The following is a 25,009-nucleotide window of genomic DNA, read 5'->3' as shown; positions in this document are numbered from 1 at the left end:
AAGCCTATCAGGCTGTATTTAATTTAAGTTTTATCGGATCAGAAAGGCTTGAAAATTTAATGTTCTTGCATACTTACACACAGCTGCGCAGGCTTTAGCTTTTAACGCCGAAAGGAAATTTCAATATGGGGTATTTTGGAGCGCCCCAACATAACTGTGGTTTACAGCTTATTTACTGCGAATGCTATGACAAACGAGTGAGCGTCCCAGAGATTAGCGCAGCAGAGGGCTGCGTTCAAAAACTGTGCGTGTTTTATCTTAATTACTTAGAAATCTTTGTGAGAGAAAATCCCTACCCTTATGTCGTCCATCGTCGCGTAACTTTATGAGCGGATTACTTTTATGACCGGGCTTTGAGTCCCGTTCGCTAAATGTTTACAGCGCTGAATTCGTGGACCGTTTTGTACGATAGATTGCCTACTTTATATACGGATAAAACTGTGGGTAGTTTTGGTGCGGTTATTGCAATATTTACCAATAAATGTAACACAGTATACATTTATGTAATATTCCATGAAGGGATTATTAATTCTCAGACTCAAATTAGCAGACCCTTTCATTTTATTTTTAGAAGCAATCATCCAACTTTGTTTCTAATTATGTCGGTATCAATTGGTTCGCCATCCTAAAAATGTTTTGTCTTTTTCGTTATTCGTTATTCGTTTTACCATTTTCATAATTTGATTATTAAGATCAAAAGGGTTTTGACGTCGAGTATTCGAGAGTTTTAGCTCGGTAAGCAGCCGACGGTTTTCGGAAACAACAACTATTACTTAGTTAGGATAAAGCAGTAAAGAGACGAGCATTTCGCCGCTCGGGAGGAATGCCGCATCTCTAAGGAGCTTCATTCTTGGCAACATAAACACATTCTTCGACACATAGTTACCCCCTGATGTCACAACTAACGTTACTAGCAAACATTTAGAGCAAGCGCCCCAGGAATTCCTCACAGGAATTCACCTTAAAGCCGTAAAATGTGAACTCATCATTTGCGCTCGAGGCACGTTATAAATATGCAGCCTCTATTCCATAATACTGTTTAAAGTGAGGCTTGAGCTCCTTTGTTTTGTATATTGTTGTAATAGATTTAGGCGTACGGCGGCTTATCTCCGCGACAGGTGACCGCTACAATTTTGCTTTGAACATTTTGTGGCCTCGTCTTTGTTCCCAATTACTGAATACTTTAAATGTTTTCTTTGTTTTGTAAAAACATCAGCAAACATTTTTATCCCAGTTTTTTCGTTGAGGCTTAAAAACATAAAAGGAGTTTACGCATTGTACCATAAATAGTGTCATTTCCATAAGAATACACGCACCCTCTATTTCCGTGGTGATACGTTATTGAGTAAGCAAACTGAGAACGAGAAACTTATGCCGAAGTAAAATAAATAATACATAAAAGTAGGTAAGTGGGTGAGCTTGAGAGAAGAATCAACAAGTGAAATATTTCTTAGCCGAAAATCGACAGACGTTAGAGTTCTTTGTTACGTACGACGCAGGTGCGCCGCGGGTGCTTGTTTTTTCATAAGAGCATTTACCACGACCAAAATACGTGCTACACTATCAATATACTAGTGCATGTTTCAATCCATTTCGAATATCATAAAAATGATCTACCTACTCAACAATAATAAATATACTTAGCCGGAAAAACATGAAAACCAAAGATAAGCTCCAGAAATCTGTTAAGCTTTCCCTTTCCTCTGCTGTGAGGCCTGTAAGGAAACCTAAACGGGGAACAATGCCGAAACAATGGCAAGACAGGACAGGGTCAAGCGTGCGAGGAAAAGTAATAAAGAGACGTCGCTCGTCCATCATGCCGGCTGTCGGCCGACTGTTGCGTCGAATAATTGGAGGCTCGGGACTGGCGAGTCATTGCGCGGAAAAACGTTCCCTGGACGTGGTGAGTAATGCGACTCACGGGCGGAGATCGATGTGTATGGACGCCGAAACGCTTTCAAAAGACACCCGCAATCAATCCAAACCTGCCCGAGCCCCTTCAAACACGAGGTATCTCCAAGACACGCTTCCTCTTTAACAGTCTATTACGAAAGTATGCAAGAGAGGATAAAAATATGAAATATGACTTGCTTTCTCACAAAAACGAGACAGCTATTCTTTGGCGCGACAATATTGCTGTCTGTGGCAGAGGAGTTGGATATAAAACAGGCGTAGTTATGAAGGTCGTTTGTAATAGAGTCAGGGTTTTTATGTAAAGCGAACTGGATGTCAGGAATCCGCATGTTCTGTGGAAGAGCTCGGATAGTGTATGTGTGTGTTAGTTGCGAAATAAATGAGTCACTTACCTGTTGATGCCGACTCACGCGCGGCGGAATGTAGCTGTCACGCCGCCGGGACACAGGATCGCGGCACGTGACTCGCCTAAACAACACGTCTCACTTCTTTTACAAGAACGCGTCATGAAGCGTATATAATATATGTGATATGATAAATTGAATAAAAAGAGTCCTTGAACAGAAAAATATGTAAGGAGAATTTCCGTCTCCTTTGTCATTTATCTTTTTTAATTAAAGCGGCGTGGGCTTGCACATTGATAAGTCTGCAGCGGCGGGTTTATGAAAAGAGACTGAAAACAAAGTGTGTATAATCTGGATTAGCAAATGGTTCGCAGTCAGAATTAAACATAAAAGCCTCGGTTCTAGCTGTAGCGTTATACATGTTGAGTAGTGTCTATTCCTCTCGTTTAATTCGTGGATGCGAAGCGGTGTTGCACTCAGAATTTGCAAAATTCATGTGACACGAGGCTGCCCGAATAAGAATTTACACTGCGACGCTACTGTGAGAGGGAAATGTATTATATTTATGACACTTTTAACGTACACTCTTTGAAATACGGATATAACCTAGTTAGTTTTGTGAATGGTATGTTTTAAACATTTGTTAAGTGTAATTTATTCGTAGAAAGTTGCTTTGAAGTGCGTTACGGAAGCACGTTGGGTAGTTACTGATTGCAGAAACCACCAAATGTATTTAGTATTATAATAGATCAGACCTACTTTAGTTTGCTACTTTGTATTAGCGTAAATATTATTAAGTTATTTCTATCAGTGAAAACTTGTAAAAGGCCTTTTACTGCTCATTCTATTGTTATACCTTTAAATTGTGCTGTAAGTTTTCCTAAAATAAATAAATAAATAAATAGATAGATTCTGAAATGGGCCATCAATATTTGATTGACCCATGAACTGTTGTTAGCCTACAGAATATTTCGTCCAACAAACATTTCGCCTAGAAGCAAGATATAGTTTGAGATTAGTTAAAAACTATAGAACTAAGTTTTTTTTCTATTTTATTGGCTGTGTATCATCATAATGTCAAAATAATAATAACATAACTACTGAGTCAATATTGAACACAGACTTACAGGAAATAAAATTGAATAGCTGAATCACGGGTGAAACGAGTAAAAATAAATTTGTAAAATAAAACGTTGTAAAAAGAAACGGCAAGACATTTTAAGCCCCATCTTAAAGACATTAGAGTCCAAGTTAATCGTCAGTTCCAGCGTCTGCACTTTGACTTGCTGTACAGAAGTTACTGTAACTCAAATGTGTCGGTAAAATAACTAAGTGCGAGTCACATTTGATTTAAAAGTTCCCGTAGATCAGATTTCTTATGTAAAAATATTACGCTTTTCTTGTGTGGGGAAATCGCTTTTTAGGGTTCCGTAGCCAAAATGGCAAAAACGGAACCCTTATAGTTTCGTCATGTCCGTCTGTCCGTCTGTCCGTCTGTCACAGCCGATTTACTCGGAAACTATAAGTACTACAGTGATGAAATTTGATGGGAATATGTGTTGTATGAACCGCTACAAAAATATGACACTAAATAGTAAAAAAAAGAATTGGGGGTGGGGCCCCCCATACATGTAACTGAGGGATGAATTTTTTTTTTTCGATGTACATACCCGTGTGGGGTATCAATGGAAAGGTCTTTTAAAATGATATAAAGTTTTCTAAAAAACATTTTTCTTAAAGTGAACGGTTTTTGAGATATCAGCTCTCAAAGTCGTAAAAAGTATGTCCCCCCCCCTCTATTTTTATAACTACGGGGTATAAAATTCTAAAAAAAATAGAGGTGATGCATGCTAATTAACTCTTTCAACGATTTTTGGTTTGATCAAAGTATCTCTTATAGTTTTTGAGATAGGTTGATTTAAGCTACGGAACCCTTTGTGCGCGAGCCCGACTCGCACTTGGCCGGTTTATTTTTAGTTAGTTGCATTCGAAGTTCAGTCACGAGCAATGAAGTAGTTCCACTGATATAATATGGAACAGCGATGGCAATGTCAGGTGGAACTTTTTCATTCCTTGCTAGTGTATAGATTTGTCCCCTTCAAATTTGAAACACCTAATTGTCTTATAGAGTTTAAAATATTTTTTTTGTTTTTTAATCACAATTTAGTAATATAACTGTGCCCTCGCAATACAATAATGAGTCTATTAGCCATTGTTCCCGGTGTAATGTTCGGTAAATGTCGTCTATTAATATCTGACACGCAATAACTACATTGAACTCTTTTGTAACCGATGTCGTAAGCAACTTGTTATTAAAAATTGTATGTACCTTCATCGTAAAATAGGGAGGTTATAAAAATGTGCAGATTGAATAAGATTAAAAAAATATATTATGTCTTCATTGAAGACATAATATTTATTTGACATAGTAGGTATATCTAAGCACGAAACTGAAATCAGAATTTGGAAATTCGCGAAAAAAAATATTATTTTCCATAGTAAAAATCACTTGACCAACAAAGTTTCTATGGAAAATGAAAATTTTATTTCGCGAATTTTCAAATTCTGATTTCAGTTTCAGGCTTAGATAGAATAGAATAGAAAAACTTTATAGAATAGATAATAGATATACCATGCTGCACATGTACGTTTCGGCTTAGTATGCCCTTTTTGCAACACCCTGTATAATCTAAATTGGTAGACACAATCAAAGTTACACACAGCCCTATATTACTACGCTAAAGGATATAGGCCTCCTGCAAAACTGGAGGGTTTTTTCCGTAATCTCCACGATTGGCAGGCGTGTTAAAGTAGTTAGTTGGACATACTGTCTAAAATACAGACAGTCCTCAGCCTTCCTCATCCACTCACTATGTACAAAGTCATCTTTCTAGCGGGCTGCAGGGCGTCGCACGACGACTATTGACTGATATCTAATGATAAAAATGCGGACAGGTTCGTTGCACTTAGAGATCCATAGTCCTTGCTTACCCCTCTGGGTGTGAGATACATATAATATAATTATGTAATTCGATCTAACTATGACTCACAACCACTGTATTACGCATAGCCATTATCATATATGACTTATCTCTCGGTACACTCGCACCTAATAGATAACCAGTGGCCACTTTATCAGCGCTAAACAGTGACGTCACATGATCACATTATTACTGTAATTGATGGTAATGGAAACGATCTAGGTGAAACCCGGGAATTATGCCACCTAATACAGATAAATTTGAATGTATTACTAACTACTTCATTGCTGTATTGTTTAACTGACGCAGTGTGCGTATGGTTATTGTAAAGACACAATTAGATGTATAAAGTAGCTAACACTAATTTTTTTAAATGTAAAGTATTTTTTTTTGTGGGTGTGACTGTAATCAGCTGTTTATCTTTATCGACGCAACGTAGATCACGTAATGGACGTTAAACACACGGCAATATGATTCGTATAACGTACATAAAACACACAACTACGTCAACAAAGATGTCGTGGTTAGGCACTGTTACATAACACCCTGAAACTAACACTGGCAAAAATATTCACAAAAATAAGATAGTTTTTATCAAAGGAATGTAAATCTCGTGGACTATGGCTTTGTACTGCACAATAAAGTCACATTTCCTCGCTAGGTACGCTACAAGTTTGCTACGGTGCTACGACGGTGCTACGCGGCGCTACGACAATTTCGTAGCACTTTCAAAATTAACACTCAATTGAATTTGTTTAGCTCTTTTAAACTGTTTTAAAATAGTTTTAGCTTTAGTTTCAAACTGTTTATTTATAACATTGTACATAACATTATTAACATTTCAATACTGCACTGTACTTCTCAATTTTTATCTGTATCAGTATAAGACCCTTTATAAGACACAAGCTGAATAAGTATGAGTTGCGTAATACTTGTGTTGATTACGTTCATTGCCCTCAATTTATTATCCGCATAAACAATTACTTGGTCTAAATTTGAAACGCAAGACAAAAAGTTATTTAAAATGATTTCCCTGGGGGCCAGTAAACATGATTGAGTGACGTTGTTTTATTTTCCTTTAGCTTTGTATCAATGCGGCAAATAAATATTTATATTTTAAATTTATTTTTGTTATAGTGCATTAAATATGTTCTATTAAGTTTCAGGTGATGAAAACGGAAATAAATCTTTTGTTTTAATGTTATGAATGATTATATCAGTATCTACATAATATGTTATATTGTGTGAGTGTATGTGTATGGTGTCATTACAATATGACAATTGACATTATTATGTATTAAACAAACACTTTTTACACTTAACGCACACTTCAGACACACACCATACAAGCATATAGACATATCATAAGCTTACAGAAGTTTGAGGAGTTAAATGTATCCTAATAAATTAAAAAATATAAATAATTTAACTACCCTTTCATCTTTTTCTCACTACAACTCCAACCACCAATCCACAAAGATCTCCACTAACCCACTGCCCCCGCCACCAGATGGGTCACCTCTCCGTGGTGATCCCGCCAGACATCGCGGACACGCACGGCTCCGAGGTCAGTGCCCCAGAGGGGGGCTCCGTGGAGCTGAAGTGCCGGGCCACCGGGGTGCCCGAGCCCATCATCTCGTGGAAGAGGAACGGAGGCCGCGCCATCGTGTTTAGGGATGACAACGGGAAACAGGTTAAAGGTGAGTATAGAATAGAATTTAACTTTATTGGTTACCACAGTAACAAAATATATATATTATAAACTAGGAGCAATTATCAATAGGCGGCCTTATCGCTAAGAGCGATTTCTTACAGGAAACCTTGAATATAAGAGAGTGGTGTACCTACTGTCGCGCTTATGAAAATGGCTAGCTAAGAGGAGAGAAGAAATGAGAAGCCAGGGTTCAGCTTGACACAAATTTATTTATAGGTCAACGTGGGTTAGGCCTACACTACACGATCAGTCAGTTTTCAGTTGGCACGGATAGGGACTCCCCTGAGTCGAAGAGTATCGGCGTGGAATCCCGATAACGCGACCGGCGTGGAAGTCCTCTTCTCCAGTGGCCAGGTAGGTAGGCAGGCGGGTCACGTGGCCGTTGCGTGCGCGTGGCGTGTAGCTCGGCTGCGCGGCGTGGTCAGCAACACGGAGGTAGGGGGTTGCCGAACCAGCACGTAGAGGGCGAGCCGTAGAAGTAGGTAGTTACGTGCAGTAGGTAAACCGTACCGTGGACCCTGGAATAGATAGAAATCCAACGCATCAGTACACAGTTATCATCTAGGTTCCACATACCGTCATCAAAACCTACAGAAGAGCACCTAATCTAACTTGATTGAGGCGGCAGTGGAAACCAGAACGGAATACCTAACATTAATTAAATAAGAAATAGTAATAATAAGGAAAGGCCGAAAGCGGTACACTAGCTGCAGCATAATTTGGAATAAAACTACGTTAATGCATTTAGGCAAGCTAGCGTAATTAAAATAAAAGAAATAAAAAAGCTGATGAAACATCTAAATGATAATGCGTAATTGCATATCCGCCATCTTGGCTGTTATAAGTGCGCAGTAAGTTAAGTTAGCTAGCGCGTAAGCAAGCGAATAAAACAAGAAAGGAAGCTACGTTAAACAAATTTAAATTAACACTTTTAAAATACATTAGTACACGTTTAAAACACAAATAGGTTCCTAAAATGAGCTAAGCAAGTCTGATCACACTTACCCGATATTGGGGAAGACACGCACAAGGCAACCACTGGTAAAGTCTAGGTCATTCGACACTTTAGAGCGGGCTAGGCACCTAGAGGACCGCCGTGAGGTAGGGTCACGCGCAGTCGATGCCGTAGCCCGTGGACGAATGATCGAGAGCCAGTGGTCACCGAGTGGGGCTGCCGCGATAGTGGGGACAAGAACAAAAGACCGCTTCGCTGTCTAGGGATGGGAACGCGTCGATAATTTGAAGAATTATCGACGCCGAAGATTAGGTTATCGATAAAGTCGATACCTTTAAAAAGGGAATTTACAATTAAATTATGAAGTTAATTATTATGATGTAAGTTATTTATTTGGAAGAAATAAATAACGTTACACTACTGCCTATTAATAATATAGCTAAATAAACCTTATAGGTAAAAGGTGAGTATTCTTGATTTGTCTTGGGAAAATTAGCCTTCATCTGAACTATCTACGGCCGCTACACAGGTTCTTAATCGACGTCGATAAATGCACTTTTACCCAATCAGGCGCCGTATTTATGGCGGTTCGTGATATTATAGTGAATTTTATTTTTCTACGTCAATAAAGAACCCGTGGCCGCTGAGGAAATAAAATTACTGAAAGAAGTATAGTGGTAGTGGGCTGATCGTATTTGAGTAGAAGTATGTAGTGTGGGATGCCCTCCTGCCCACTGTACCTTTGCTGATAGTGGTTGAATAAAAGTAGGTACTAAACTTTTGACTGTTGATTACCTTGTAGGTACTAATCACCCTGTCGTCCGTGTAATATGTTATTATGTGACTAACATGTTGTGACACAGATAAAATCTAATAAACCTACCCTAAAACAAAACATTTCCATAAAAGACCGATATTAAATCTATATTTTCTCTTTTGTGAATTTTATCCTCGTCGGGGAAATGGGACTAAGTGGTTAAAAAGAAAAGTAGAAATAATAGACGTTACTTTGTATTCAAGGGCCACCGGGGCGCAGGTGTTCTTGCGGCTACAACACTGGAGATATACTCGAATAAGCGATTTATTAAGATATAGTCCCTCAAACTGAAGCGGAATAATGTACCACGTCTGCAATACGTGAGTTACGTGACGGATCGAATCGAGACTTTGATGGATGTTGTACCATATCGCATCGAATATTATTATTAGCTCCAGAAGAATAAGACGAACTTCTACATTTGTGGATGCGAATAATAAAAGAAAGTAGCAAACGCTTTTTGTGACCTCCAAGATACCCTTGTCACATTAGGTGCTTGCTCTCGAAGCTAAAATATTTTCCGTGTAAAAAGGACATCTTTTACCGACTTATTACTACACCACAAATATCTATAAAAATGAACGAACGAATAATTTTCATGAATGTCTGCTTAGGGCCCTCAGCGGCTATTCTTCTACGTTTCGGTATCTCCGAGTTTTCACATGAATGGGCTGTCAATATTCCGTCGTCGTCACAAAAGTAAATAGGATCTTTGACGTCATAACAAAATTTCATTTCCGTGGAAAAAAGCTTGTTGAAAAGACGAAATTACTGGTTAAAACAAAACGAAGCTACAATCCAACCTTGCTCAGGAAATTAAACGAACCCAGCGGAACATGGTCGACGAAACTCCGTTATCTCGAATAGTTATAATGACATTCCCTCACAAACAGTAGGTGAAAAGGCGAGAGTTTAAAGCTATTATAGGACTAGTCGTTCTAAACACACACGGCCCGTAAATCGGTTGTAATCCGCTTATGCAATTTATGCTTTAAATTAAAGGTATTAGGTGTAAAATTTGCGGCTCCCGGTGGGGTCCTTAAGTCGTTTTCGCGAGGTTTGTTTAGCGAATTTGACCCGTTTTATTTAAGCCATTAAGCGTAAACAAAAGACTGGAGGCCCTACGTAAACAGAGGGATCGTAATAGCTAACAGAGCGGTGTGGGTCGCCTTTGTATTAATTGGACGTGTAATACACGCTCCACTAAATAACCATCGCGTGGCGACTGACTGACTGTTCTTTTTCCTCTTTGTCCCAATTTCCACTGTTTCATTTTCCGCACGGCTTTCGCTGCGAAATTGCGTAATTTGAAGTGTTTTTAACCATTTTTTAATAACGCTGTATTGATAAACTGCCTTTAGTGTAATTTCTCGGGAACTATAAAATGAAAAAAATAACGTACATAAGATTAAATTACTAGAACTCGCTCTGGAACGCTTAATACTGTTTCCGCTTGGCTCGGCACACGCTTTTAATTTCTCCAGCATTTTATGTAATATTTTGCCCCGCAAGTTATTTGAAACTACATTACAAAGTAAGACTCAGACGGAGGCATGCACTCGGATTCAGCTTCGGTCAAACTTCACTGCGAAGGAACGTAAAGTTTTAATTGTTTAGCTACACGTGTGACGCTGTTGCAAGATTATTTTGAATTTAGAACTGTTTTATTGCGCAGCGAGCGTTATTATTCTGAGGTTTTGAGCGTAATCCAACTTTTACACTTTACAGGTGCTTCCAAAATCCTAACAAAGTATAGAATAGAATTACACCATTTTACCTGTTTTGCCTCCCGTAGGGGATTTAGTTGTAATGGGTCCACCCCTGAAGTAAACCTGAAACATCAAAAAATATATATCAAACTCGGTACATAAATATCGTATAAAAACAAACATACAAACAGACTAATTGTGAACCTACTCATTTTTTCGAAGTCGGTTAAAAGGCATATAATTACGGGAAACAGCTCTTTCAGTTATAATTAAATCGCGAATATGTCACAACAGCTGCTGTCAAGTTAATTGGATTGGAAATAAAACTTTATTGCAGTGATCCTAAATCTCGGGGTGCCATATAAAACCGGCTTGTATGGAAGTACAGTCTGGCACAGCAGGAAAGTAATCTTACAATCAATCCAGTTTTAAAGTAGTAAAAAACAAAGCAGTAGGGTATAGCAATAAGTTTAATAAGTATATTTAATAATATCGTGAAAGGTTTCATTTAATAAACTCAGTAAGTTTTTTTTCTTAAAATAGTTCGGGTGATCAGTAAATGTGTAAGTAGTTAAGTTTTTCGTCACCATTATATTTTAAACAGTCAATTTGTTATAAGGTACCTAGTACCTTTTAAATAGCTTCTGGCATACCATCCCACTCCTGGGCATAGTGCTTCTTATGAATGTCCACCTACATTATTTATTTACATTTATATTTTTGGGAAAGTAAATCAAATATTTCAGCTGGCCTTGCGGCTGACTGTACGTGTATATTGCTTATAATATTCCGGAGGGCGGCTTCTATGAAATTGTATTTTATTAACGGGTTATAAAGTTGGTTCTCGCATGTGACGTATAGCTGGCAACTTGTAACTGACGGTTGCGGCTTAGCATTTTACGATTTGTTTATAGGCCTATTTGTAGTGCCTGAGTATCTTGAGTTGAGACATTATTAATATTTGCCGGTAGATTAACGTCTTCATATTTTGATGGGTTGTGGTTATGGTAGATTAGATGGTACAATATTCTTGAACCTAATAGCTATAATTGTAGTTCACTTCACACACACTCATGGCTTTTACTATGACAATACATCATAAGTTATCATAGATCATCCTTCCATACTACGCTGAAAGGTACCTACAAGTATAAGTACCTACCTCAAGTTGCCAGGCTAGTGCAGCTTTAAAACAGCCTTGCCATTGAAAGAAACGAAGCCAAACAGAATTTAATCAGTTACATTAATAAATCACTCCGAAAACGGCGTCAATATATCAAGCTTTACTGAATATAACGCGATTAAATTATAATGAGTGAAATTCACACAAGTCGTTGCGCTAATGTAATAATCCCCGTGTTTTATAGTAAGCTGTTTAATTAAGTCAAATGTAGCTGCTCAACGAGTTTACGTCGTATTAGCTCGGGACGCGGCCGCGGGCGGAGTGGTGAACACGTGGTTTCTTATTTCATGATTTGTGGGTTCCGATTGTAAAGTAAAATTGTTCTTGTTTTGAAAAATCTCAATTTTTACATAAGTAATATAAGTTTTATTTATATATAAGTACAGTCATATTATATAAATCACATACAGGTTGGAATTTTATCAGACGTTTTGACACACGTTGTCGGGTAAATAAAATATGTAACCGATACACTAAGGACCAAATAAAAATATTGATTGTCTGTACCAATTTTGATGAAACATTCTAAGAGAACTCATATCTGAAATATGTTTCAAACTTCTCAACATAAGACACGGTAAAATAAAACCCCTTTCCTCCAATCCGGGGTTCAAAACGAGCCAGGTAGCTAACTAGTGATTAACTAATCGTCAATTAGCGATGCTGATTCAGTAAGTAATGTGATTAAGTTTCGGTGCGGAGGTAGACGGTGACGGCGTCGCGGCTCCGCTTTGATTCAATTATTAGCTCCAGGAGACTCCAAGGGACTCACTGTGTTCAACAGTTTCAGGTCGGAATATTGAATAGGTCTACGTCTTTAGACAGTGATTTAGTATATGAAAATACTGCACTGCCACCAGAAAATGTACAGTTGAGTAATAACGGATGTCTAGAATTGTTTTTGAAATTTTATAGACATTAGACATCTCTTGAACACTGTCCTTGAAAGTGTTCGATATGATTTAAGTAACATACCCAAACTGTTCTTTTAAATTTGTAAAGAGTAAACCCACTGCGGGTTTCCGCAGTGGACCAGCGTGATAGGAAATGGTCCAAGCTTAGGAAGGGAGTTTAGACCTCGGGGAAATGCACATAGGTTCAACTCAAGACAGCCAAGTGCATACATATACCTCCACAGAGTATATAATAGAATACTTACTTACATAATGCAATAAACTCAACTCATACAGTTTAATTACGGGAGGCAGGTAGTCCCTGAGACGCGGGAGGCCTGACAGAGCTGGTCGTTTGTGTAATTAGCTCACTGTCAGTATTCTGTAGAGATTTCACAACGAGACCGGAAAAATGTTGAAAGGAGTTTATAAGGCTTCTTAAGTTGATGACGCAGGTAGGTTACGTCTCTTGTGTGAAGTTTTTAAATTGATATTTATAAGTAGGATTACAAATCTTGAATAATTTTTTGTCTACGTCAAATAAATCCAAAAAAATTGCTGCCTTCAGTTTTCAGCACGGGTTAAGGGCGCCAAATTTCAGTGAGGTGCAACATGAGGCTCTGGCTCAATCACAAATTAACCTTTGTGCATATGTCCTCAACTTTAAAACTAGCTCACTTCTGTCCACAATGGTAGAAAACTTCATTGGTCCGGCACTGACTCTTCGCGGAGATTGACACTTGGCACAATAAAAAAATTGCTTTTGTGAATATCCGTTCAAGGTTTACTTCTGTCCACAGTGGTGGAAAAGTTCGTGGGTCCGTCGTTGACATTACGCGGGCTGCAGCGAGTTGACTCTATCCCCTCAAGGTTTAGGCCCGGTGTCGCGATACTCGGTTAGATCATAACCAGGGATTAGTTGTTGACACATCACTTAACAATTTAATATGAAGATATCGTATAATTGATCAACTAATTCCTTGTTATGTTCGAACCGAGTATCGCAAAATAACTTAGCATATCCCTTAACCCTCACTTTTGTCCACAGTGGTAGAGAACTTCGTGGGTCCGTCGCTGACGCTGCGGGGGCTGCAGCGCGCCGACATGGGCACGTACCTGTGCATCGCGGCCAACGGCATCCCGCCCACCAAGAGCAGAAAATACGACGTGGCTGTGCATTGTGAGTTTAATATAAATATAGTATCTCTCTCTGTGTCGTAAACGGGTTCGTTATCGATGTAGACAATAGTAACTATATCGTGATTCGCCATATACTTAACGCGCGAGTTTATCGACGTGGATAACGAACCCGTGTCGTAACCGCAGTTATCATACTCACTATAAAATACTAGCTGCTTCCCTGTGCCTTCCCTGTGCCTGTGCCTGTGCTTGTGCAATAAATACAGATATTATATTTCTACGCATGGTGCGTTAATTGAAATAAATATGTGAGTGTAAATACAGAACACAAGTCAAAATTATAAAGTCTTTCTTTTTGGAATGTTTAAAAGGAGGAACTTAGTCGTTACAGTTTATTTAAATCTAAATTCTCGTTCTCTGTATCAAACAAAGTTAGATTTTATATGCTTCCAGATGCGACATAAATATCAAAAAGACTGCCCCATCAGAATAAAGCTCACATTTTGTTACATAGATCATTGCTTCCTATCAGGTCGTCACTTAGAAAATTAAACTCGTATCGTACGTTCGCACCCTCCTCAAAACAGATCGCATTTGGAAGACCCAACATTATTTCACTCCACTTATTTCCACCATACTCATTGTTTACGAATGAAAAAACCGCACTCTTATACCCAACCATTTATTCCACTGGAACCGTTTAAAAACGTTTTTTGCCCGAGAAAACCATAGCTTGGAGACGTATTTCTCTTTTATTGTGAACCATATTGGAAGTTATCTGGACATCTTTAAAGCGGTTCCTTGAGTTAGAAGATAGTATTTAGAGATAATTGGATGCGATATACAGAATCGACCGCTTGGATCGGTCACCTATCTCGTTTTAAGAATACCGAATATTTGTATGTGGGTACGAAATCTTATGTGTTTTTGTACCTTGGTGCGCTATCTACTAAAAGACGACATTATGTCAACTTCCTTTACTATTTATGTTTGGCTAGTTTCTATGTATTTAGGTATATGTCTTATGTGTACATAGGTGAAGGAACAATAAGTGCTTGTCTCACCCGCTGCACCTAGTTTCACTCACGTAAACTTGAACTTAGTACTCAGTAACTTACATAAACACAGTTGTTGGCAGTCACTAACATCACTAACTTAGACATCAGTTTGTTACAGCGCAGGCTAAGAGCTGGAGTTCCAATGGAGTTATACGTTTAGTGTTCAAGTCTTATCTTTTGATTTTAACATAGGTATTTTTTGTATAAAAAAATATATAATAATAAAATAATAATAAATAGTCATTTATTTCAGGCTAGACACCCATATTACACATTACATAAACACAAACGTACTTACACAAATAAATTAAATTGTAGTATTACAATTATTATCAGTTTAAACATACATATACCTATTACATAGGTAAGGTCATTTTTATTTTCGATTTGCGTCTTGATGAACAGAGAGCCAGTGTCTGTAGAATGGATTTCTAAAATCCTCACTTACCACTTTCAGTATTGCATTCCCAGTGCTGCGCAGCCCCGACCAGAATGTCGCTATACGTGACCTCAGGACTGCGAAGAAGTCAGGCACTCCCGCCTCAGAGAACATGCCCGACGCACTACAGTACCGCGGCCGCCTCATGAGGGTGCGGTATGCGTCATTATACTGCACCCTCATGGTGCTCATCGCCTTCCGGGTGTAGTTGATCCGGGTTCCGCTCATCTGGCATAATCTTTATTGACCAAAACTCATTTCGCATAACTCGTATGGTCTAAACTTTTTTGGCCGAACCATCACTTTGCCAAGACTTATGTGGCATAAGGCTCGTTTCGTCTAAAACTCTTTAGGCACAATCTTTAAACACCTAAGTTTCGTTTGCTCAAATTTATGTTCGTCTATACCTATGTATAATCTTGTTTATCCTAATGTTATCTTAATAAATAATGTATTAAGTATGTAGTAAATGTACAAATTGTGGTATTTTTCTCCTACATCCCGAAAATCACGATATTGTATGATCAAAAAATCGAAAGTTAACGACCAATATAATTATTACAAACCCCATGAGATCGAAACCTAAAAATAGGTGCGACGACGAGCAAAGCTAGGAGGAGCGTGTTAGGTGCACATGTTCATCAAAACCAAAGCGGAGCGCAGCGAAGCGGAGCGGAGCGTTTTCCAAACAGCGGAAACAATACAAGGCACCAGTTTGCGCTATGTAGGGAGACGCTCCGTCAAAGTTAAAGCCAAACGAATATTATTACTTTGTATAAACCTATGCCATAGCATTATTAGGCTATTCAAGATTTGGCCATACCATTATTAGGCTAAACAATGTTATGCGAAATAACTTTTTACCAAACGAGATTTATGCCATACGATTTTCGGCGTAACGAGACTTTGACCAAACGTTACTATGCAATACGAGATAAGGCAAAAAAATCTTATGCCAAAAAAGGTAGAACCAGTTGATCCACAGATGCCCAGTGTAGATGTACTGGCAGTATGCCCTAAATAAAGTTATTTTAACTTGCTCACTGCATCTGTGGAATCTTCGGGCAAGCATGTTACATCTGATCGAGAGTGCCCGTCTTTCACGCTCTATGTCAGTGGCATCCCTGAGGTCACTCGTCAGTATATGGCCGAGATATCTGAACTGCTGCACAACCCGAACCGGTGCCCCATCCAGAACGACTTCGGGCACCCTCTCCGGACCCCTCCCCGCTCTGAACACCAGCATTTCGGTCTTCGACACGTTGTACTTCAGTCCATGCGCATTTGCATAATGCTCACAGACCGAAAGTAGTTTCTGCAGACCCCTGATCGAGGGGCTGAGGAGCACCATGTCGTCCGCATAACTGAGATTGTTTACACAAACGCCCCCAATATGACAGCCGACATTGGTGCTCCGCAGACCCCGAATCAGGTCGTCGATGTACAGATTGAAGAGGTCCGGCGAGGTGAGCCCACCCTGACGAACTCCGCAATCTAACCTGTACTCGTTAGATGTCGCGTCGCCCCTATGTATATATCAAAACATAAACAGGGAATTTATGGAAAGCCTGTACGGACAGTAATTATTTATTTCTTGTGGACTTCACCCGTATCCCTAGTCCAAAGTCACGCCACTGTCTAATCTTCTATCTGCCGTTGTCTGGGTTACCCTAGCTAGGGGACATAGTGGTTATGGTTGTACACTCACAAGCAATGAAAAAATTCCACTTACAAAATGTGGACACTTATTTTTTAAAACATTTAATTTAGAATTTCACAATTTCAACATCGCTGACGGCGTCAGCTTCAGCTAGCCTTTTCCGTTTAGGAGTAATTTGGTGCTATTTTCACTGGGAATTTTTAATTGGTCGTGAGTGTAGGTAATACTGGAAGAGTAACCATCTCCAAGAACTAACCTGATGAATACTCCGCAGTCGCTCCACTAGTCCGCGTGGCGTCGCCGGTGGTGCTGCGCGCGGCCGACATGCAGGTGTCGCTGCTGTGCTACGTGGAGGCCGCGCCCAAGAGCCTCAACACGTGGCAGCGCGCCCGCTCCTCTGGAGGTATGGTTTAGCCCCAGTTTCATCATACTCGCTTAGATCATAACAATTGATTAGATCATCAATCTTCATATTAAATTCTTCACAGATGTGTCGAAAGTCAGCAACCAATCCCTATTTATGATCTAACCGAGTTTGATGAAGCAGAGCTGGTGCTTAGTGTTTCTTATTAATAAACGTGAAAGTTTGTAACTGGCTGAATGTTTCTTATTCTTACACGAGAAACAGATGGAGATTTTTTTTATGAAATTTGGAACTTCCAATGAACTTATTGGTACATATTATGTCAACGCTGGGATCCGAACCCGTATCTCTTACGTGATAAGCGGGTTTCTTACCTAACTGAGCTTCCACCGCTCCACTAAATATACTCATTGTTAATATCTAATAGATACTATGTAAGTAAGTTTATCACAGTTTCACACACAGCTCGATAACATCGAAACAAATAAGAATTTTGCGTAACATTTACATAAATATTTTTTCCAAATTGGCCTTTATCCCGTTTCTATAAGAGGTAGGAAGCCGCTGAGAGGCCTTTATACGACGTAAACGGGAAAATCGTGCTTATGGCTCGTCATTGCGGGCAATAAAAAATAAGATTCACGTTTTATTTCGATGTAACAAAGTAATAAGCGTACGTTATAGAGGTTTCGGTGAAGGGAGGGATACTAGGGCCGGATTAAAAACTTTATTGAAACTGTCCTTTGTGGTAAAAATAATAATTTGGCTATCATATGCCTGTAGTTTAATTAAAATATACGTAATTTACGATGTATAGCGTTGCAACGCAGAAATATATAATTAAACGTATGAGGTTCGGTTGATGAACACTTCTGAATACTTTAGTAAACAATAGTACCTTACCATTAGCACAATACAAGCAACCAGATAAACATATTTTTTACAGCTCACTTAAAACTGATAAAAGCGTAACCAACGAAATATTCCGCCAAAAATTCTCAGCTACATTCGGCATAACCCAGTTCACTGACCCTTTCTTTGTCTGTAGGTGGCAAGCTGCTCAACGGCTCAAAGTACGTGATATCGGAAGAGATACTGAACGAATACGCTCTCCGTATGAACTTGACTATCACTCGACTGAAGAAGAGCGACTTCGGCGAGTATTCCTGCGGCGCCGTCAACGGATATGCGAAGGCCGAGGGCACTATTATGCTGAAAGGTCAGTAGTTCTTGTTATCAATTGTTGCTACAAAGCCCCTGTTGTCGAGAAAGCCTTTGTGATGTTTGGGGAATAAATCAAGAGTGAAGCCCGTAGGATGAATGACCGCGCGTGGTTGACAAATCTAGGTCGATTGCGTGATACGTATGTTATGTTATTTTAAATAGTTTTTGTACATTTCATTTCATTGTTATTAAGACTTCCTGAAAAATAACCAAAACACATTTCACGTCAACAGAGACGCCGCAAAGGACGACGACAACGACAACGACAACTACCACGACAACGACGACGACGACGCAGCGACCGACGACGTCAACTACAACGACGTCGCGGCCGCCGAAGCGACACCTCAAGAAGCAGCACGACCGCGGCAACCAAAACGTCATCGACGGAGACCTCCGTCAAACGGAACTGAACAACGCCTTCAACTTTTTCAACGTCAACGCGTATGGCTCACAAGCAAATAGCACGTACAATGAATACGCGCAGAGAACTGAGAGACAGAAGGTCCGGCCGTCCGGCCCGCCACGACAAGTCATCTACGGCCGTGCGCATACGCATACTGCGACGCTATTGGTCGCCGTCACTTGTTTTGTCTGTCTCACAAGCGCTGTATAAAAGTCGCGAGTAGTGTTGTTGATAGTGTCAGAACGTATAGCTGTAGAACTAACTGATAATCCAAATGGCTGTTACAGTGAATTTTGTATGAGAATGTATAAGAATGTTAAGTTATAGATTAATAATGGATTAGGATTGATATACTTAATGGTTACTAGTAAATACGTTTTATCAAAAACTTAATGATAATAAATTGTGAATTCAATGTAATAACTAGTTTCAGCCTTATGAATTGTAAAAATGACAATAAACGTTTGAATAAGGTCATAATATCGACTTGTTACCTACAATGTTGATGTTTCGTAAAGTATTAATTTTTAAATATTGATAACATGATTATATACATAAATTTTTGACTTTTTTAAAATTATAATATCACTTTTATCATATCAATTGGTATGACATAATGTACCACTTTAGCTATAATTTGTAATGTGAAACATTGTAATAGGAATGTAGTATGGGTATTGTGATTTGGTCATTATTGATATTTTGTAACATCATTTCATATACTATACCTACGTTTTTTTATTCATAATATTATAAATTATAAGATTCATAAGTATAATACAATAACTTAAACATGACAATACATACTGTAAACAATACAATAAATAGTTTGTAGTAAATAATAAGACACATAGAGACCAAAAAATATAGAACAAAATGTTTCGCTGTATAAAATGTGTAAATTGAATGTATATTTTATCATATTTAAACGTTATTGAATATTTCAAAATAAATCGTCATTGAACTAAAATCGTAGCTTTTAAACGTAATCAGAGAAGGATTAAGTCCTAAATTTTGAGTAACAACGAAGTTTTATACGCAACTTAGTGATTGGCGATCGTTGCACACGAGCGGCGGGAAAGTAGACTTTTCATTTCTATTTTAACAGAGAATATTGGTGAAGCCAGCCACCGCGTTGCATTTCAAAAATAGAACAAAAATACAGTTCGACTCGCTGGCGTGGAAAAGTGGGGTTTCAATCGAATTGTAGAGTTAAGCCATAGACAAAGTTCGGTAAACGAATTCCGAATGTGCTGTAATGATTGCCAAGCCTGGCCAGTCGGGAATCGGAAGTCAAAAGAAAAAAAAAGCAATGCACTAGCTAGAGTTACTGCTTGTTATAGAAAACTAAAACTTTAGTCGTAAAATATAAAATATTTGAATTAATCGTAACAATAAATTTATGTCTTCCGAATAGGGTGTTGGTATTATTGTATTTGGCACAATCAAATATGCGTTTAAATTAATTTAGTGGTCGATGGGGTTCCTTTTGGACTTCACAGAAACGTAGTTTGTAAGCGACATGGATGAATTTATTGTAGAAATATTAGTGTTGAATGAATATTGTATGAGTTTTGATAAAAGATGTTTGGAGAATGGATAATGGAGAGGAACTGGTCATTATTTTTTAAATTTCCCTATTAATAATTAATCTTAAACTTGAACTGTTACCGAATTGGTTATTTTAATTAAGTTTATGTACTATTTAATTTATTTTATAAGTAGATACTTCGTTTAATTTCAGCTCCATATTTATGTTAATTTATAAACGAATTGCTATGTACTTAGAACTATAAAAAGTAGTCACAATACGATTAAATGTTGACAATAAAAATGACAATCAATGTATGTAATAACGTATTTGTTAATAGTAATCAAAACATCTGCTTCATGATAAATCTGTATTGACAGGAATATATTTATCAATGTTTACATTAAGATGTTGATATCATTTTATGAAATTTAAAATAAAACTTGTAACCAAATATTATAGTTTTGTTGTTTCGTTTTAAACCCACCCAACAAAAACCCGCAGTTGAGATTGTTGTAAAAACTTGCTAACAGAGTGTAAGATAATATAATAAAATACCACTACCTAACAGTGACAGAAATCGTAAGCAAATCTGACACAAGGTATAATCGAGTTAACTTAATTTTCACCTTGTCTGTCGTGCATCCCATGCAAAATTATAGCAACTTTGAAAAGACATACTACACTCAATAGCAATTAAAAAGTTCCAGTGAGAATCACCCAAATTATATCCTATCTTAATATTATAAATGCAAAAGTAACTGGGTCTGTCTGTTACTCTTTCACACCAAAACTACTGAACGGATTTATCATTTAAATTTGGTATACATAAATGGTCTAGACCCTGAGAAAGAACATAGGCTATTTTTTATGCCGAAATTCCCACGGGAAAACTTTTTAAGGCGAAGCGAAGCTAGCGGGAACAACTAGTATACAATATTATTATTAAATATACATATATTAAAAAAAGACGCCATTTAGAGGCGGTATTTCGTAAGTGGAACTTTTTCATTGCTCGCGAGTGCAACTTAAAAAGTTATTCCACGCAGTATATCTTCATAAACGTTGAGGCATCATGAATAAGGGGCCTTAAAAACAAACTTTCCACTCTTCTGGCCACCACCGACTCGAGTCCTAAACTTTTCAGACCCAAGACTTAAGCTTCAGTAGAGAATTCCACCAAGTGCTGCCCTCTGTGAATTTCGTAAGCAACTACGATACGCGTTCAGTTCAGTCGTTCTGAGTAGGAATAATGTAGAGATAATTATAGCCAAGCATGTAAGTTTTGGAGAAACCATATAAGTACCTAGAAGATTTATTATGTTATAACTAACAATACAAATAAATTAGGTAGGTAGAGGTACTACTACTATCTACTACAGGTATTAAGAAATTATACATACTTAATTCGTAGTCGAGCGGAAGCGTCCGTAGTCGAGCGGGCTTCAGTGATCGTGACTGATCACTGAGGTTAAGCAACAACTGGCACGGTCAGCCATTGGATGGGTGACCGATTTCAAGTGGTTCTTTTCTGGACGCTTCCGTGCTTCGGACATCACGGCAAGCCGTGGGTCCCGGTTGCTGCTTCGGCAGCAGTCGTTAAGCCTAGTCAGAGGCCTTCGGGCAGCTTGAAAACATCTGGCAGTTGGGTTGCCCACTTACTCGACAACTCTCTCAGCACAAGCTGCACAAGCTTGCTTGTGTTGGGGTCCACCAACCCGCACTAGGCCAGCGTGGTGGAGTAGGCCTAAAACCCTTCCTTCATTGGAAGGAGACCCGTGCCCCAGCAGTGGGGACGTGATGGGTCATGATGATGATGATGACATACTTAATTACTTATGATTTACCACATAGACTGTATTTCTAAAAATTATATCTGGTACTACTTAGAGAAGAGTTATTTTAGAGGGTGATGCAAAAGTGAAAATTACAGGAAAGCCGCTGTTGCTAGCTAGTTATAATTCCCATAGCCACGCAATAACTTCCCACCGCATACACGCATTCGGAAACCGATTTATTAACGTACTCCTCAGCAGTTCCAACATCTAAATATCGCTCACAGAATAAAGTACAGTACATCACAGCACGGCGAGTTTAACAAGTTCAGCGGATTTATCAGAAAGTAATTTCGGAGCGCATCTGGCGGTACGCTATGACGGATTCGGCTTATCAATATTCTGTGAGACTCGTCGACTGAGAAATGTGTCAGTCTCTCAATACTGTAACACGCTAGAGACTGGCAACGGTAGCTTTGCAACGGGTAAAGGATGGAATTTTTTCCGTAAATGGTAAGTAGGTAGTAGGTACCTTAAACTAATGAAGAAGTTTCAGACGAATCATATCAGTGCCAGAATTTTTTAAGAACAATTGTTATTCTGGCGTTTTTATATTGTTATTGACTTTAGTTTCACTTGCAAAGTTATTGTTGTCAAAATTGTATGTTGGGTAAGACTGGGGGAGGTGCCGGAAAGTGTATATTTTTGCTGACTAGTTCTATGTGTGTGCTGGGTTTGAAACTGTTGCACATATACTTTATACTGGGAAATCAATCAGGGTGTAGGTATTGTACCTCCTCGTGTAGTGTAATAAGTTCAGCACTATAATACCGATAGGACAATTTAAATAAAAAGCAGCTGACCAAGCATGCTATATAATGTAGCCATTTTTTTGTATTTTTATTGCTATATTTGCTGGATGACATTTCAAAATGTTACCCTACTCATAATATTATTATTAAGATCAATGTATTAAAAGAAGCAAAAATGACGTCACATGTTCAGTTAAAAAAAATGATTATTCTTTTTGCCATACAACGAAAAAATATAAAGTCTGACTACATTACAGTGAGCTATGCAAACCTAATTGAAATATTTCACTAAAACTGATTAGGTATGTAATGTTATTTGAGAAACATTTTCAAGAATCAAAACATTTGTTATTTCAATTTATGTAATTCTTTTTAAGAATCATTCTCTTTTACTCGACTGGAATGGAAAATAAGTGATTTAGACGAAACTCAACAAAGTTATTCTGATCAAAGACATTCTTTATTCACTTAACAGAAATTACTTTAAAGCAGTAAAATAATACCTACCTTATGGAATTTCAGCAAAAAACAAAAATTCATTTTCGTTCACGGAATATCTTTCTATAGTTTACAAAAGAGTTATGTAGGTATTCTGTATTTTTAACATATTACACCTGTTATTATTACGTATGTCACTACATTTAGTTGCTTGTAAAACACGATTATAATGATAAATTCTGCCAAAATTAGAAGCAAGGAAGCGCTCAGAAAAAACTACTTGAAATCCAATAAGTGACCGTGCCAATTATGCTGCATAAATTTATAACTTCAATTATCGCTTACGATCACTGAAGCTTACTGGACGATCCCTTCCAAAAAGTAAAATAATTGATGATGATGATGATGATGATAAATTTTAATGCTGCCGAAATTGGTAAACATAATTTACCTAATTAATAGAAAATAATCATCGAGTTAGGCTACTTTCCGTAACAAAACTCTATTAATAAATAAAACTAATTGTTATTTATTGCAAATTTCATAAACATCATGAATATTCCTTTAAATTTTTCAAACAAAAATATTCCGGAAACCTCTATAATATGTAGATGTAAATCAAACAAATGGACAAACAAAATGGACGATAGACAATATTTTTTCCCATTGGCATACACATAAGTAAGTACGAGTATAGTGTAATTTACAAACATATTTACTTTTATTACCTACTCAGCTTAATTATTTAAAGAGATTCAATGTCATAAATTTTATTTTTTACAGTCACCGTACCGTTTTAAACACACCCTGTTATAATAATGATCATACAACGTACCTTTACTAAGTAATTTATGGCTTTCCATATTAATTTAAGATGTACACTGAAACATGAAATTTATATCACAATTTCAGTGTCAAGACGTAGTAGGTACTTTAATAACAATAAGTGGAACACTGCCAGAAGGGCTAGCACGGGGCGCAATTAAAACGTGACAATTTTTTTTGCATCGCGCTTACTCACATCGCGCAGCCTCACGAGCGAGCGCGACGGAGATCTTTTTTCACGTCTTAAATAATGCGCCCCGTGCTAGCCCTTCAGATAAATTAAAATAACTATCGTCTTATGATAGGACCAACCATAACCAACGTTAACCAACTTTAAGACAAAGTAGTTTGTTAAAAAATTACGTTCATAAGAAAATATATTTTATTTATACAACGAATAAAAGCATTTGACTTTAAATTGGTTATACGTGGCAGGTACGGGTATTCAGGCTGTAATACAATACCATAAAAATAAATTATGATGAATACAATGTTTAAAAGGTCAGACTGAATTTATATTGCAGGTTTGGTCGTAATTTTCTAGCTTCAAAACACACAATATATAAATTTCCAAACCCAAGTAATAAATAATTTAAAATTTAAATTTGGAATTATGGGGTAACTTTATCCTTATTTTGTTCCGATTTAATTTCGGCTTTAAATTTAAGAGGCCCTAAGGAGTTAGAAAATTAACGTTTAATTTATGCTGGGGATAGTCAATAAACAGCCTTACAGTGTTTTAATAACAGTTGCCGCTTTGTGATTTCCGTTTCCGGGATCGTAACTTGATAAGTTTCATATATTATTATGTACTTAAAATCTTTGAG

The 25,009-nt window shown here is 37.8% G+C and overlaps 1 protein-coding gene across 1 annotated transcript in view; it reads left to right on the top strand.

Annotated features, from left to right (window-relative positions):
- Positions 1–20,773, top strand: part of LOC105392306 (lachesin-like) — a 37,266-nt gene extending 16,493 nt beyond the window's left edge. Inside the window, exons 4-8 of the mRNA XM_048621823.1 lie at positions 6,750–6,939; positions 13,559–13,690; positions 17,082–17,210; positions 18,220–18,390; positions 18,629–20,773. Of these exons, the coding sequence (XP_048477780.1) occupies positions 6,750–6,939; positions 13,559–13,690; positions 17,082–17,210; positions 18,220–18,390; positions 18,629–19,011 (1,005 nt within the window). The 3' untranslated portion in view covers positions 19,012–20,773. The remainder of the gene's footprint in view (positions 1–6,749; positions 6,940–13,558; positions 13,691–17,081; positions 17,211–18,219; positions 18,391–18,628) is intronic.
- The last annotated feature ends 4,236 nt before the right edge of the window (positions 20,774–25,009 follow it).

The sequence above is a fragment of the Plutella xylostella genome, chromosome 6 (genome assembly GCF_932276165.1).
Source record: "Plutella xylostella chromosome 6, ilPluXylo3.1, whole genome shotgun sequence".
Lineage (NCBI taxonomy): Eukaryota > Metazoa > Arthropoda > Insecta > Lepidoptera > Plutellidae > Plutella > Plutella xylostella.
This window is presented reverse-complemented; position numbering and strand designations above follow the sequence as displayed.